Consider the following 16,898-nt stretch of genomic DNA (forward strand, 5'->3'; position numbering starts at 1 on the left):
CACACACACACCCTTGGCAAACCACTCCCATTCATTACCCCTCAGGTGAAGAGCCATTTGAATGTGAGCTCTGCACTTTTCTCAGGATCCTGCTGCCTTGGGTTAGGGCTATGGGGTGGAATACAGAGCTACAAGCAATGCCAACTTTGGCCTCTGGCCTAATCAGTACCACCACCTGTGGGAGGTTTTGTCCCATTGTTTGAGTTCTTGGCAGGGGAGGAGGTGGCAGGATCCTAGGCTTACTGGGCATAAGAGTCATTGGATCGGTATCCTTTGGATCCTTTTGGTTCCTCTTTTTCTTATTTTCCACTTGGATGGAGTTGCTCTTTCTCTGGCTTGGGGAGATGCATGGAGGGAGAGAGCTGGGGTAGAGTGGGAAGTAAGAGAAGGATAGTAAGAAAACAGGACAGGGAGAAAGAAGTAATCATTTAAAGTGTAATTTGGTTTCAGATCAATGCCTTTCCCAATGCCTTTCCCAGTCATTGTCTCCTTTGTAACAGCTTTTCTCCTCTACTCAGTCTTCTTCCTGACCCCTCCTTTGTTCACTTTCTGTGGTGAATGGGCATAGGGTTAAGCATTTTTCTTATTAGGAATTATGAGTATTCCACAGCTCTTCTAGTGGTGACAGGCATTGGCATAGGAATTTGAGGACCCATTAGATTAAAAGATACAGGGTCTTCAGTAGATGACTGGATAAAAATGTTGTGGGACATTTACACAATGGAATACTATGCAGCTGTAAAAAAGAGGGATCTCTTACCCTTTGGGACAGCTTGGAGGGATCTGGAGACTATTACGCTAAGTGAAATAAGCCAATCTGAAGAAGACAAATATAACATGATCTCACTTATTTGTGGAATCTAATGAACAGAATGAATTGACCAACAAAATAAGACCAAAATCATGGAGGCATGGAACAGACTGATGTGGGGTTAGAAGGACAAGAAGAGATAAACTGAAGAACTTATATGCATAGCCCATGGACACGGGCAATAGGGTACTGAAGACCTGGGGGGTGGGGAGGGGGTAAAGAGAGGGAAAAGGGGAGATATCTGTAATACTATCAACAATAAAAAGTATATAAAAAATAGAAGACCCAAGTGTTTGACTCATGCTTTAGCTTGAGTCAGTGGGTGGGTGTCATCATTTTGTCCTCCACTGGTAGGAGCTGGAGATCAAAACCTTAGAACACTGATTCCATCCTCTGTGTTGTTCAGCAATTGAGGGGTGAGGGATAGAGAGTCTGGCAATCCTCCTAAACCCCCCTGCTAGTTCCTCCTGCAGGCAGACCCCCAACACTGATACCACAATTTTGAACAGGGGAAAGTGAAAGAGTATTTCATCCTAAGGATCATATATTAGCTGTTTGAACTCTTCTCCTGATACCCTGCTGTTTTTTGTTTGTTTGTTTGTTTTGTTCAGATAGTCGCTTGAGTAACTCAGGAAGCTGTTCCTAGGGCTCTAGAGCCACATTCTGAAAGGTGATCTTTGTGCAAGTAGAGAAGCCTCATTCATCAGGCTTACTGGTCAACCCACTGATGCAATAAGTAAACTTCAAAAAGTAATGATCAAAGAACATGTTAACAAGAGGTTTTTTTCAGAGGCCAAACCAAATGCACAGCACTAGGAAAATTTCAGCTCTCCTTCTCAGCAACCCCTGACTGAAGGAAATGCATACACTCCCAGAGCAGAACTTTCCGGGTAGGCTTTAAATGCACACAGATCCTTCAGAGCCCTTGCACTTCTCATAGGGACCAGTATCCTGCAGGGATCGATTAGGAACAAGTTTCCTCACATGGAAGTCCAAGGACTCTGTTTTCCAGTTCTGTAACCCTGGGCAAGTCTTTCATCATGGCTTTGTTTTCCCCAATTAGAGAACAGGAAAGGAAATTCCTAATTGAAATTGATTGGTCCGAAGACACAATGTTTGTGAAATTGCTTTAGGAGATATGCTATCTTTTATTATTATCATTATTAATCCAACACACTATTGCCTGACCAACACTTATGGAAAGTTTAAATTCTCTAAAAGTTCCCCAAATTAAATTAGAGATGATAAAACTCCCTGTAGGAGTTACATTGCAACACCCTTTGTTTCTGGAATGTTGTTCTTTATGTAGCTGTTTTGTGATTCCTCTTGATGGGCAGAATGGCCTCTGGATGAGTGAAGGCTGACAGGCTTGGGATGAAGAGCTTCCAGAGAGTTCTGCGCAGCCAGTATTGGCTGGCAAACCATCCATTGCTACACACTCTACTGTATCGGGCCATGCCAACCATTCCTTTCTTTGAAGTGCTTTAGAAAAGCTAGGCCTCCCAAGTGATGCCTATCAAACCCAGATACAAGTGCGGTCTAGTGGGTTGAGTCAGCAGGGGTGGGTAGCCAAGAAGTCTCATGTTCTTCCCCTGGTACTCAGTTATTTTCTCCTTTCAGGGTCATTGTGTAAATCATTTAAGGACACCAATCAATTTCTCTCTCCCTCCCTCCCCCTCTCTCTGTCTTATATACACACCACTACCACCACCACCAAAGACAGAGTGAAGGGTAAGCTTTATTGCTTGGTTTCCTGTGGCTTATTCAGAATGAGAGGCTGTTCAGGCACCAATTACAATTGGTAACTCATATGTGCTGACCCCAAAGATCAGAAATGTCGTCAGCTGCATCCCTGCAACCTCTGTAGCCCAGAGCCAGAGAGTGTCTCGTAGACTTAAGAGGAAAACATTTGAAAGTTCAAATTATTTAGAGTAGGTATTAGACCCTTTCCTCTGAACTCAGAGTGAAAACTTCTTGCCTTGGCTTTCAATCCAAACATCTATCCTATTTTTTCTCTTCTCCTGAGGCAGTCTGCTAGTCTTCATTCTATCTAGAGCAAAGGCAGAGTGAAAGCATGGAGGGGGACAATTAAACTTTGCTGATAGAATATCAGTAATAACACTCTGTGTGGCAAGACCCTAATAGCAAAATGCTTAGAAGTGTGGAGTTTCTTTTGGGTTGGCCCAAAGGCTTGATTTTGAAAGGAGACAGTCTCCCCATCAGTACTCGCGTCCTCTTAGCAATCTCTCTCCACTGGTTCATTCAGCCCTTATATTTACATTCTAGAGAGATGCGGACAGTTCCTACAACTTCTAAGAATTTAGTCTCCTTTAGGAAGGGTCTCTTTGGTCAGTTTTCCATATTTTGTTTTCTGCCTGAAGTTGATGTGTGGCAGGAGTGGAGATGAGGTGGGCAAAGGTCTTCCATGTGATTAGTGAGATCCCCACAATACCAGGATGAGTCATTAATCAAACCTCATTTAGCAAATCACTGCCAGGCCCTGACTTAGAGCCTGTTACTATTCCAATTCCATTGGCCTTTATGTGTATTCTCTAACTTAGTCCTCATCACTACTCTGCGATGTGAGTTTTAAGATCTCCACTTTAAAAGGAGCAATCTGAGGCTCAAAGGTTGAAGATGAAGGTCAAACAGTGATTGACTAGGAAGAGTCAGAATTCCAACTCAGATCTTTCCAAGCCTGGGCCCTTTACCACCATGCTGAACTGGTCTGTGTCTTCATGAGTTATTATTACATCATTGTGGGCGTGGGCTCCTTCTTATTTAAGTGTGGGCACTAGTAAAAGTAGTGCTGAAAGAAAGGAAGTCATAGATTGTGCTTTCTGTGCTGTGGAAGGGAAAAGTCAACCAAATGGGTGCTGTTGATAAGCTGAGGCAACTGGGATGAAAGGCCCTTCCTGCTTCTGCTGCCAGTGGGAACGCTGCGAGGGCCTGGCAGCAGGATTACCTGATGAGGAACAAGGAGCCCTGAGCTGAAAGGTGAGCTGGTCCTGAAGGCAGGGACAAAAGTTGAGGTCAAGGAGATGTGGATTGAGAGAACAAGGAAGACACTTCATGGCTGGTGAACAAAAAGTCTCGTCATTTCCTCTGTTCCTCAGACTTTTGTTAACATGGGGAAAGCTCTCAGCAGTCAGAAGTCACTGTGTTTCATCAATGTTGGCATTAACATGGAGCCATGGGAAGGACAAGGCCACAGAGGTCCTGACATCTTTGCTAGACAGCTGGGGGCACCTGGGCACAGCATGTCACTATGGGAGTTGGCCTGGGTGTACCTTCCCCTCTGTGGCTTCCTTAGCTACTTCCTGCCGGCTCCTCTGGTGTGCGGGAAAGACGTGGTTTCACATGTGCCAGGTGTGAATCTCCCCTAGTTCCATCCACGTGCATGCTGACACAAAAAATGAGCATTTATAGCTGATCTCATAAAGTCCATAGTATAGGTAAAGCCCATTCCCTAAGCACTATCACAAAAGTAGATTTCTTGCCCTGACCAGTTTGGCTCAGTGGATAGAGTGTCGGCCTGCGGACTGAAGGGTCCCGGGTTCGATTCCAATCAAGGGCATGTACCTTGGTTGCGGGCACATCCTCAGTGGGGGGTGTGCAGGAGGCAGCTGGTCAATGTTTCTATTTCATCGATGTTTCTAACTCTATCCCTTTCCCTTCCTCTCTGTAAAAAATCAATAAAATATATATATATTTTTTTAAAAAAGTAGATTTCCTGACAAATAGAGAAAAAGCAAACAACCATCAAATACATATACAGGAAATGCTAACCCATGGCATCACCAAAGGTGGTAACTACAGCAGATGACTGGACTCTAAACGGTGACTTTTAGGAATGTGATTGTGACTGCAAAACCCCTTTGATTATTCTCATCTTCTGTGGCTATTAGCCAAGTGGGCCAGCTAATACATGGAACAAGTGGAGTGGAGGGTTAACCAAAGCCTGAAGACTTTCCGTGTACATTTAGGTGTCAAAATAGAAGCAAAGCACCATGCCACGTGCTTATTGGTGGGACTGGAATGTCCAGATGAGCAGCTGTTCTAGAGGCTTTTACACCTGCACACACTTGGTGGTATAGAGCAATGGTCAGCAAACTGTGGCTCGCAAGCCACATGCGGCTCTTTGGCCCCTTGAAGTTTCAAATGCACTGTATTTTGTGGAAGAGCCACACTCAAGGGGCCGCAGTTTGCCAACCACTGGTATAGGGGGACAGAATGCTGTCACTTCCCAGTCTTTCAACCTTTCCATGGTCATATGGCTAGCAATTTAAGAGGTTTAAATTACTTAAGAATTTATTAAAATTCCATGATTTTATTTCAGAAAGCTCTTATGTCACTCATAAAGCTGAAATTATTTTCCTTCCTTCTTTGAACATAAAATAGTTATAATCACTACTATTTATTGAGAGCAATGGTCCAGGCAGAGAAGAGGGGAGGGAATGGGAGGAAGGTCTGTTTGCCTGCAAAGTCCCTGCTCTCAAGGACAATCCAGTACAGCCTACAGAATAATAAGTTTAGAAAATTCACCACTCATGTCAGCTCCTGAGCCACACCTGAACCTACAGAGAGCTTCAGTGATTAGTGAGGGGCCAGGGGACACAAACAAATGCTGCAGGTGGGGAGATGAGTCCGTTTGCTGATTTTCAGGTCTACAAGCAAGCGCGTGATGACTGTTGTCTCAGTGTGAACAGGTGCCCCTTTATGACCTGGTTGCCTTTCTCATTCTAGTCTAAAATCCATGCCGCACGAAGTCTGAGTGAGATCGCTATAGACCTGACTGAGACGGGCACACTGAAGACCTCCAAGCTGGCCAACATGGGGAGCAAAGGGAAGATCATCAGCGGCAGCAGCGGGAGCCTCCTGTCATCAGGTAGGCACGGCCTTGGGTTGGGAGCCACCTGAGAATATGGAGGAAGTTCTTGCTGAAGCCTGGCTTCGGCCCTGGAGGGCTCCAGGGAAGGCAGGGAACCAGCAGCAGCTGGGGAGGCAGCTTGGCAGGCTCTCCAGGAGCCGGCTCTAGTTTGGAGACCCAGATTTCATGCCAAATGGGAATCTGAGAAAAGTGCCAGAAGCATCAAAGGGTGCAGGAAAAGGAGCGCAGAGCCAGTCAGTGTGGGAAGGGTGGTTGGTTATCTAAGTGCCTTCGAGCGCCCTCCAGAGCCCTCTGACTACGACAGTGATGGCTGAGTGTCAGGAGTGGCAGCTCCAGGGACAGCGGTGGGGTTCACTGTGCGTCATTAGAGGAGAATTATACTCAGGCAGGGCTGCAGGTAGGGTCGTGGTGCTGAGTGACAGTACATTGTGTTCCTAGGTGAACTTCTTGAAACTTTAAAAAGTCCAAAATACTCTTGCTCATTGGAAAGGAGGGACTTGCTGTCACTGAGTACAGTACAGGAGAGCGATTAAGCGCTTTTTGAAACTGAGAGTCAAAGCATCCGATTCCTCCATCTGTTTCTGCGGGCCCTGGACAAGCCTCTTGTCATTAGATGTTGGGAGGGCCAGAAAAGCTCTGAGGGTTCAGATCCAGCTGACTTCGGGAGAAGGGACACCATTCACTAAAGGGTGAGGCAGGAAAAAGAACTGGTTTGAGGAGGACAGGGAGGGAGAAGGAGGCAGTAATTGTTTGGAAATATTAGTGAAAAGTCTTACTGATGCAGGTCACTCCCCAGGCCACACGGTCTGTCTGATTGTTCTTAGGCACAGTGTGTCCTTGCTTCTGAGCCATGAAAATACAGCAAGAAGTCTTTGACTGACCTCGGTTTCACTTTCTATAACTGTTTTCTAATGGCTGCACACAACAGAATGACACAAAAAAAGGAAAAGAGACAGGAGGAGGAAGAGCTGAAAGTGATCTAGTTAGCTTCTGGGCAGGTGGGTCCAGCGAGAGCCAGGACAGGGAGGAGGATGATTGCCCTTCCCGGACTGGGAGGCAGCGTTACAGAGGCCCCGCATTGGACAGGCCTTTCTTTCTAAGGCCCTGGGAGGACCCCAACATGTGTTCACATGGCCATGTGTTTTCATCAGATCTGCGACATAATACATTTCACATTCTTTTTCCTAAATAGAGCCACCAAAATAACAGAAGTCCAGGCTCACAAAACCTGGACCTGCCTCTGCCAGATCACTGTAGGGTTCACCATAAACCCCTCCCTGCTTCAGGATTTCTAACATTTTTTTTTATCAACACAATAGGCCAAATCATTATTTCTGAGGCCTACAGGTTTACAGTAAAGACTTAGAAAATGTGGTCTTCTTTTATCAAAGATAAGGCCATTCAAAACCTAAGCCCCTGCCTGGAATTGCAGCCACTCCTAGTCCCCTGAGGAATGGCCAAGGGCAGGTCAGAGCCCACCCTGTGTTTGTCCTCTAGACTCTCCCGACCCCTGCTAAGACCCAGAGTCTCAGATTCCAAGCCTGAACTGACCCACCCAATCTCCTTATTATCCAGCCACAGATGAGCCGCACTCAATCTTCATTCTCAGTGAGGGGGTGCATTTCTGCTGTGGTTGCTTATCCATTCAGGAATCTAGGTCCTTTGTGAACATGGCATGGTTATTCCCAGGAGGACAATGGATCACCCAGCTCAGGGCTTCTCAACCTCCCTGTGCTTCCCAACCACTTGGAGGGCGTGTTCAAGCACAGATAACTGGGCTCCAGCTCCAGAATGTTTGATCCCCTTGGACTAGGGCAGTGATGGCGAACCTATGACACGCGTGTCAGAGGTGACACACGAACTCATTTTTTTTGGTTGATTTTTCTTTGTTAAATGGCATTTAAATATATAAAATAAATATCAAAAATATAAGTCTTTGTTTTACTATGGTTGCAAATATCAAAAAATTTCTATATGTGACACGGCACCAGAGTTAAGTTAGGGTTTTTCAAAATGCTGACACGCCGAGCTCAAAAGGTTCGCCATCACTGGACTAGGGTGAGCCTGAGAACTTGCATTTCTAGCGAGTTCTAACAAGGCCTCAAGTGATGCTGATGCTGCTAGTCTGGGGACCAGACCACACTCGGAGAGCTACTCTTCTTGCTGAAGGAGAGAAAAAAGCCTGAGGTGGCTGCTCAGAATCTTGGGACCAGGTATCCCCACTTTTAAACCTGTGCCCTGGTCCATCTGCTCAGGTGCCTTTTCTCTAGCAGCCTCCAGTGATACCAAGGCAGTGCCTCACAGCATTTACAAGTGAGGGTATGAGTAGTTTCTGACATGGAACTGACCTCACTCAAACATCAGAAGTGAGATTCAGGCAACTTTAAGGGGAAAGCAGTTCCTCTCTGTTACTGCCATCACCTTGACATCGACCATCAATCTAGAAGGTAAAGCAAAAGAAAACCTCCCTGCTGAGTCCACCCCCACCCCTAATAGAAGCATCTCTATTCCAAGATGCTGAAAGTGATTTTCATGTGTTTGATAACTTGTGATGGAGGCCCCAAGCTAAGCTGTTGTTGTAAGTCGATCGAGTCAGCTAGGGCACCTTATGCTCCCCACTTTCAGAGGCTTCTTTTGAGGGCACTGACTCATCTGCTGCACAGCTAAGCAGGAGGAAGCTGGGCAGAGGAGTCTGCTGGGAGGTGTAAGCCTTGCCCCATGGCAGGCCAGGGAGCACTTCCAACCCTGCCTCACCCTGTGGTTAGAGCCTGAAGAATGGTCCTTGAATGTGAGGCTGAGGCTCACAGGGGAGGCCCCCTTCTCTTGATTTAGGAAAGACAATAGGGCAATGGAGGGAGAGACCATAAAACAGGAAACTTCCATCCCTCAACTCAACAAAGGGAATTTCTAGAACCTGGAAATCTGGTCACCACTCCTTCTGGGCCTGCTGATTGCTGCTTCTCTGTCTTTTCTTGTCCCAGGAGGAAACGCCTTCCCTTGAGGCAAGTCCTTAGAAATTCCTTTTGGAAGGCACCTACTTCCCAAGCCCCACAATGCACAAATCTAAGCGAGGCTCCCACCCTGTTCTTTTTGTCCTTTCATGTCCTCTTGCTTAACTGCTTGTTGAAAATGCCTTTAGTCATGTGCTCCCACAGACTGAGAGGGCATTGCTCCTCCAGCACAGCCCTGGTTTTAAACCCTTTTTATTATACTTGCCAGACCCTATGTTCTATCTTTTGTTCAGAAAATATGATACATATAACCTACTAGGGGCCGAGAGCATGAATTAATGCACCTTGAAAGGAACTGTGGGCTGCGGCGGGGGGTGGGGGGAGAGCAAGAGCGGGTCTTGGCCCATCCTCTGTGCCCCTGCCTGGCCCCTCCCGCCATGGCCCTAGGTCCCCTGTCTTCTGGCAGCCCCGCTCGTGGCCGCTGCTCCCACATGCTGACGGTGCCGGCCCCGCTTGCACCTGCTGCCCAGATCACCCCTCAGGAGCAGGGGGAGGTGAAGAAGCCCTCAGGGGTGATCAGGGCTGGCACCAGGCGCTGGCAGAGGTTGCAAGAGGCAGCTCCCACGCTGGCTTCGGGTGTAAATGGGGCTGGCACCTGGCGCCAGCAATGGGTGCGAGCACCCGGCGGGACCACGATGCATGGGAGCAAAGAATTTTCAGTAACCACCAGAGGCTTGCCCCAATGACAGTGACCACCGTCCCGCCTTGGTCTGGCACACCCACTCACCTGCTTCACCATCCCACCGCAGCTGATGCCCACATGTTCTGTGCTCTGCCGCCGCCCACCATGTTCCACGCATGCCCCTTGGTGGTCAGCGCACAATATAGTGACTGGTTGTTCAGTTGTTTGGTTGTTCCGCCGTTTGGTCTATTTGCATATTAGGGTTTTATATATATAGATATCCTCTTTGATCAGTTGACTTCTTTCCTTCTAATCTACTGCCTCATGTTTTGGAAAAAAAAAAGATGGTCCTTAAAAGCATTTTGAGATTATATTTTCTACTTCTAGCCCACTTTCTGACATCTAGTAGGTGCTCAATACACAATTTCTAAAAATTGTTTGCATTATAGTCTCATGACTTACTCATATTATAACTGGAAATTTGTACCTTTTGACTCCCTCACCCCTTTCACCAACCCTCTCTGGCAACTACCAATCTGTTCTCTTTCTCTGTTTTAGTTCACTTAGCATAATGCCTATGTTGCTGCAAATGACAAGATTTCATTCTTTTTTATGGTTGAATAATATTCCAGTGTGTGTGTGTGTGTGTGTGTGTGTGTGTGTGTGTGTGTGTGTCTACACCACATTTTCTTGCTTTATCTATTCGTTCAGTGCTGGACATTTAGCTTCTTTTCATATCTTGGCTATTGTGAATAATGCTTCTGTGGACGTGGGGTGAAGTTGATGGTTTAGCTTTCTTCAGATAAATACCCAGAAATGGAATTGCTGGGTCATATGGAAGTTCCATTTTTAATTCCTTGAGGAACCTCCATGCTATTTCCACAGTGGCTGCACCAGTTTACCTGTTTCCCGCATCAGCAGTGCATCAGTGTTCCCATTTCTCCACATCCTTGACAACACTTGTTGTTTCTTGTCTTTTTGGTAATAGCCATCCTAACAGCTGTGAATGATAGCTCCTTGTGGTTTTAATTTTCATTTTCTCACTGACTAATGATGCTGAGTATCTTTTCATGTACCTGTTGGCCATCTGTCTTCTTAGAAAAGTGTTCAGATTCTCTGTCCATTTTTAATCAGGTTGTTTGTTTTCCTGCATGTATAGGTGGGGATGTTTCAGCACACACTCAGTCAGGAAACATAGTTATACATACATCATATATTCAAATATGGTGGCAGATGCTCTTCCTTGGGGGAGACATTAGTACTGTAACAAGGGAATAATGAGAACAGTTCCTGAGGAGTCCTTGGAGCCCCTTCAGCTGTTCCAGTGGGTCTCGGGTGGTGGTTTCAGCTTTTTCACCCCCTGGTTCTGTAAAATACCCTGGCCTTGTTCTTGAAAAACAGTTCTAGCAATTATCAAAGTTAGTGATTGTGTAGGTATGGATAAACATCTAAGTCTTGGTCTTTCTGCGAAAGTTCCAGCAAGTTACAAGATAGCATTACACTCACTTTATAAATTTTAGAGTCAGGTAAGTGGGGTTACAGGTTAATAGTGGCAAAGTTGTAAGCTCTAAACCAGTGATGGCAAACCTATGACACGCATGTCAGAGGTGACACGTGTGTCAGAGGTGACATGCTAACTCATTTTTTGGTTGATTTTTCTTTGTTAAATGGCATTTAAATGTATAAAATAAATATCAAAAATATAAGTCTTTGTTTTACTGTGGTTGCAAATATCAAAAAATTTCTATATGTGACACGGCACCAGACTTAAGTTATGGTTTTTCAAAATGCTGACACGCTGAGTTCAAAAGGTTCGCCATCACTGCTCTAAACAAAGGTTAATCTGTGCTAGGTTACCTGCTAGGCTCAGGTGTAGATTTTTTTACATTATCAGATATGTGGTTTGCAATTAATTTCTCCCATTCAGTAGGTTGCCTTTTCTTTTTGTTGATGGTTTCCTTTGCTGTGCAGAAGTTTTTTATTTTATGCAGTCCCACTTGTCTATTTTTACTTTTGTTGCCTTTGTTTTCAGTGTCAAATTCAAAAACATGGTCACCAAGACTGATGTCAATCATACATGATTGTTGAAATTAAAATTTTTTCATTGATTAGAGAGAGGGAGAAAGAGAGCGAGATATATTAATTTGTTGTTCCATTTATCTATGCATTCATTGGTTGATTATTATATGTGCCCTGACCGGGAATCAAACCCACAACCTTGGTGTATTGGGACGATGCTATAACCAACTGAGCTACCTGGCCAGGCCAGCCAGAAATTAAATTGTGAATAGTACTAGTAAGAATCCTGCATGGCTCCATTTTAGGAACCGTCTATGTTCCCAAAATGTATGGTATCTTGGACCTGCTAAGAACTCTCATATACCTGCTAAGAACTCTCATATACTTGCTGCCAACATTTTTCCTCAAGTTGTACCGTATCACTTTTGTCATGCTGGTATTAGACCTTTAAAGGTTAATCTTGTCAGATCAGGTTCCTACTGCAAATCATGTCCATTCTTGTTATCTTTCATTCATCCTTCCATCTTTGCACCCAAATTGTGGTGTAACTGAGCCACATAACACTGTATTATCTCTCTGGTATAAGCATATTTTCTAGCTCCCAAAATTTGGTAGGGACTATACACAGCATTCAAAAAAGTATAGCTCCTCTCCTCACGGAGTTTGCATACTATTTTTGAGTATCTTTTCATGTTCCTGTTGGCCATCTGTCTTCATAGGAAAAGTGTTCAGATAAATGCAGATATAATATTTCCAAGCTATTCATGACTTTGAAGGTGATTTTCCTTTTGAAAGAAGGGCATATGATTACCTCTAAAATTATTGAAGTCCATCCAGTACATGGCATCTGAGGAATAAGATGCTAAAGAAATGATGAGACCCCATTGGTGTCTATTAAAGAAGTCAAAGGTTCACAGTTACTCATGCCATGAGCCAGTAGCTAGGATTTCAAATAGAAAAGATCTGCGCTGAAGCGATGTATTAAGGCTTGGGCCAGAACACCTTACTTCTTTAGTGGTGATACATAGGTCTCCCTGTGTGAGACCTGGAGTCCCATATCCTAGTAGAGACCCATAGAGAGCCTTCTGAGTCTGAGCTGCAAGGCGTGTGTCAGAATGAAAGGGATGAGGTCCTCACCTCCTGGTCCAGGTCTGGATGGGATTCTGAGCTGAGGAAGTTGATGGAACCCACGTCGTGAATCCATGTGTGAAGGGACTCAGGTGGCCAGGCTTCCAAAGGGTGTGAGGATCCTGTCCTCGGGTCACATCTGCTGAGAGATGGCCTGGCTTCCCAGCGGCCCCTGGAAGAGGGGATGTTGAGGCAGCTCCTCCAAGCCAGGCTGGCAGAGCCCTACCCCTGCTCTCTACAAGCCCGGCCTGGCTTGGCCTCACAGGCCCGGCGAGGTGGGTGCTCAGTAAGCCTGCTGACTGACCACTGCAGGGCGAGCGGGGGCCACTGAATTCTCTCTGCCCTGAGGGAGCATTGCTTTGCTCATTGGTGTTTCAGGTCACCAGTTTGTGGAGGTTCAAATAGAGTTTGAGAGGACAGCTATGAATTCACATCACTTGGTTATGGAGTTTTCAGAGTTCAAGTATCTGAAATCCTTTTTTTATGGGAACTTGGATGGATGTTTTCCTCTCTTCCCAACCCCCATTTCTTGAAATCCTATAAAGGATCACAGAGGAAAGAAAAATGGAATAAGAAAACAGAGAAAATGACAACTGGTTTGTTGTTCATAGCTCCTCTGAAAGTGGGAGAGAGCGTGTGGGATGGTCCTCAGCACCATTCCGGGGACCTGCCGGCACAGAACAGTTCGGATTTCAGTGGGAGTGCAGCCGCCAAGGGCGATGAGCTGTTGTTTTCAGCCACCAACTCGCTTAGGAAATACCCAGTGTTCTGCAGGCCGATGTGCCTCATTGCAATAACCACCCAAACACAAAATATGTCTGTGCGTCCTTTCTTAAATAAATGGAACAGAAGACTGAGGTAGCCTTTTTTAAAAGAAATGTATTGTGTTAAGTCACCCATTCCCTCCCAAAATCACACATGTTGTAACTGTAAACAGGAATGCGATGGCAGTTGAGTTACCTTCACTGTGATCAGCAGGATTGTAAAGAATGTGATGGTGATGCGGGTTTTAAAAAACACACACACAACCTGCAGTCTGCTGTTACCCCTCAGCTCTGATATTTTCCGTTCTGGAAAAGCCCTGTTGTGCTAGGCCTGGGGCATCGCTTCACCTGGGGTCAGTCCACATGCATTACTCACCGCCTCACACATTCTCATTCTCTGAATGCTAGCACTTCCTCCCATTGTGAGGAAGTTTATTAATAACTAATGTAACAATGAGGATGCCAGCTATCTCATCTCTCCATACAGACAAGTGGTCTGATCAGCGCCTGCCAGCTTTATGGCCGTGGCTTTGTTCAGCTCAAAACACACTGCCTTATGCTGGTATCAGTCATGTGGCTTTTGGTGTGTTGTTGTTCTCTTTGTCTTCATCCTTTCTTTTTTGTTCTCACTTTACCCCCTCCTGCATCTCTGTCCAGCATCTCCACGTTCTCTGTTATGTAGCAGCTGCCTGTCCCCGTAGGTCTAATGACAGCAGGATGCCAAGGGCTTTCATTTTGGTCCTGACCTCCGGGCTCTGCAGATGGGCACAGCCCTGCAGCCACAGCCAAGGGTGTGTTCACGCTGGACCGTGCCACCAGTGAGGACTGTGAAATCTCCTTCTGTGGGATGGATGTTTCTGGACTTGTTAGAGCAGGACAGGCGTGAGTCAAAATTGAGATGATAAAATGTTTGTTCCTTTCTACTCTCATATTGGGGAAATAAAACCCACTAAAGTAGTTTAGACTGATGTATTTATGCCTTCAGGTATTCCTAGTAAAGGAGTATTTGCCTACTAAAGAGAACCGAACAGAATGGCAATTTGTAACCTAAATGAATGATTTTCCAATGATGAAATTTTAAACACTGAAAAAGAAATACCACATCAGCTCTCACAGGCATTGCTTTGTTCCCATGTAGGCCAGCCCTCTCAGTATTGCAATAGAATAACAGTCTCGGAGCCAGAAAGATAAGCCCCTCATTTCACAGTTTAAGAAATGGAAACCGTATGAGTTACTCATAAATAGTAGTTTCAACTAGGTATTTTACCAGATGCTGCTGCTAATTTTTATGATCAATTATTCAATTTCTTCTCTCTCTCTTTTTCTCCCTCTGCCCCACCCCCACCCCGCCTCTTCTCCCCCCTTCTCTCCTTGCCCTCTCTCATATTATAGTTGTGCTCTTCACCCTGTGGTGAAGGTGCCTGGAGCCCTGGCATCTGGCCACGTGAGAAAGCCATCCCAGACACTCTAGCTACCATCAAAGGTGCTTACCTTTCAAAGATGTTCCATTTCTACTGTTTCAAAGGAACTGTTTTATTTTTACAATTTCTGACCCTGATGACAAGTGTGCCAAGCATGCAGTTTTCATGCTAAAAATCACATTTATTCTCTGAACCCATCTCCAGGGACCACATGTGTACCTTGAAATCTGCGGTGAGCCATTGTTTCATACTGTCTCCCAGGACATCTTTTAAGTGAGGGATTCATAATTGAGGATGTGTATGGCAAATAAATATCTCTTCGTCATATAGGAGAATTCAGACCCTTCCTGCGCATTCACTCCTGGTTGTCTGCCAAAATTTGTCCTTATGACTTTTACAGATCTGCCGGGAATGTGCCTTCTTTTTTTTATTATTTTCCCTGAAGGCCTATACAGATTGTCATTTCCTTCACTCGCTTTCAGGACAACAGACTTCTTTCCTCTTTGGGGCGTGGTTTGTTTCAATTTCCCCTCCTCTCAGAGAAAAAAGCACCCCTTTTTTCTTCTGAGATCAGTGGGCAGGTCATCAGTATTCCAGCTGTGTGACCACAGAGTGCCACTCTCCTGAGAACATGCTCTTCGTAGGATGCATGCTCATATCCTGCGCTGAGTAGTCAGGGGCTTTTGAAAGATTGGAGCAGATTCTCCCTCACAGCTGAACAAGGATATCCTGTAGGAGAGGGGATTGTGTGTGTGTGTGTGTGTGTGTGTGTGTGTGCACCCTCCCCCCATACACATACCACACACACATACATACACACACACACGTCCTGCCCAGGGAGCTGGCTGCCCACTGGGGGAAGTCTGGAGTTCCCCAGCTGGATGGGGCAGTTTCTCCAGAAACTGCCAGCGGTAGCACAACAGGTTTCACTATATTTTCACCAATAAAACCTCCACAGCACCGGGTGCTCACTCAAAAGATTCCCAGATACCCACTGAAAATGATCTCTGACCTTGAGCACGTCACCCAGACTCTCCTGGCCCTGTTTGATAGAACTTATCTTCTTTGAGATCAGATCTTTTTCTCCTCTTCCCCGGCCAGATTATTGGTGGCCTATTTCTATAAAATCCTTTGGATTTTGATTGAAACATAATAAAGTAGCCAAAAACACACACAAGATTATATTTTCAGCCTAGTATCATTCAGATTGGTAGTTACTGCACCGTAACTGGGGTGGAAGGGCTCACTAGAGAACTGATCTGACGCTTAGTTTTCCTGCTGGTGAAACACAGGGTGCACCTCACCTGTGCAGACCAGACTAGGGTGACCGCCAGCTCCCAGGTTGTCTAATTGGTACCAGCCTGGGGGTTCCTTCCTTGTGTGGCAGCTGTTGCCTCTCGCCTTCCCGGGGCTTCTCTCCTGCCTCCCCCACGTGGGCAGCTTTTCATGTTAGGACAGGGCTCTCAAGGCTGAGATCCAGTCTAGTTATCGGTCTCTCACCCACCTGCACACGAAGATGCTCCAGAGACATGTTTCATTGGCATGTCTGAAGAACCTGCCTGGTTCCACCTCCTCCTTCCTTCTCTCTGCATGTCCATCCGCCCAACACGTGGGAGGGGTCGGGGCTGGACATGCAGGTGTGACTGCACATTGCACCATTTACTATGGTGACTCAGCAGTCACCAAAACAGGAAGTTCCTATCCTTGTGGTGTTTCCATTCTAGGGGCAGTATAGCCCACACAGAGCCCAGTCACAATCCCAGCTCTGCCTTCCTACCTCCCGGTGACTTCTATGAAAACGGGGACTCTGTGTTTGTGACGATTAAATGAAGTAGAACATGTGGGAAGCTCCTGTAAGGAACTCTGTAAAAATCCACTTGCTTTTTTCCTTTCTCCTCACTAGTTTTCTGAATGTATGCAGCCAGGAACACTATTTAATACAAATAACTATGAATATTCACGTAGCACCTATGTTCTGAACTCTGTTCTAAGCATCTGTCAAGTATTATCTCATCCAATTCTCCCAACCTTTGAAGAAGCCCTGTTTTTATTCCCATATTACAGGAGAGGATACTGAGATTTAGGTCATGTAACATTACCAGGCCCTTCAGCTAGTAAGTCGTGGAGCTGGGACATAAGCCCAGACCTGTTCCCTTTAAACTGCTAGACTGGACTTCAGCCTCAGGAAGCCACAGGATCAAGGTATGTTTTCCAAACCATATTTAGGTCAC

General features: G+C 45.7%; 1 protein-coding gene across 3 annotated transcripts in view; it reads left to right on the forward strand.

Moving 5' to 3' along the window:
• The window catches only part of FRMD4A (FERM domain containing 4A), a 337,605-nt gene that overhangs the window by 265,309 nt on the left and 55,398 nt on the right, over positions 1–16,898 (forward strand). For all 3 annotated transcript variants that reach the window (XM_006765734.2, XM_006765735.2, XM_006765739.2), the window contains exon 14: positions 5,558–5,699. In XM_006765734.2, the coding sequence (XP_006765797.1) occupies positions 5,558–5,699 (142 nt within the window). The remainder of the gene's footprint in view (positions 1–5,557; positions 5,700–16,898) is intronic.

This window comes from Myotis davidii, unplaced genomic scaffold (genome assembly GCF_000327345.1).
Source record: "Myotis davidii unplaced genomic scaffold, ASM32734v1 scaffold660, whole genome shotgun sequence".
NCBI classification, from domain to species: Eukaryota; Metazoa; Chordata; class Mammalia; order Chiroptera; family Vespertilionidae; genus Myotis; species Myotis davidii.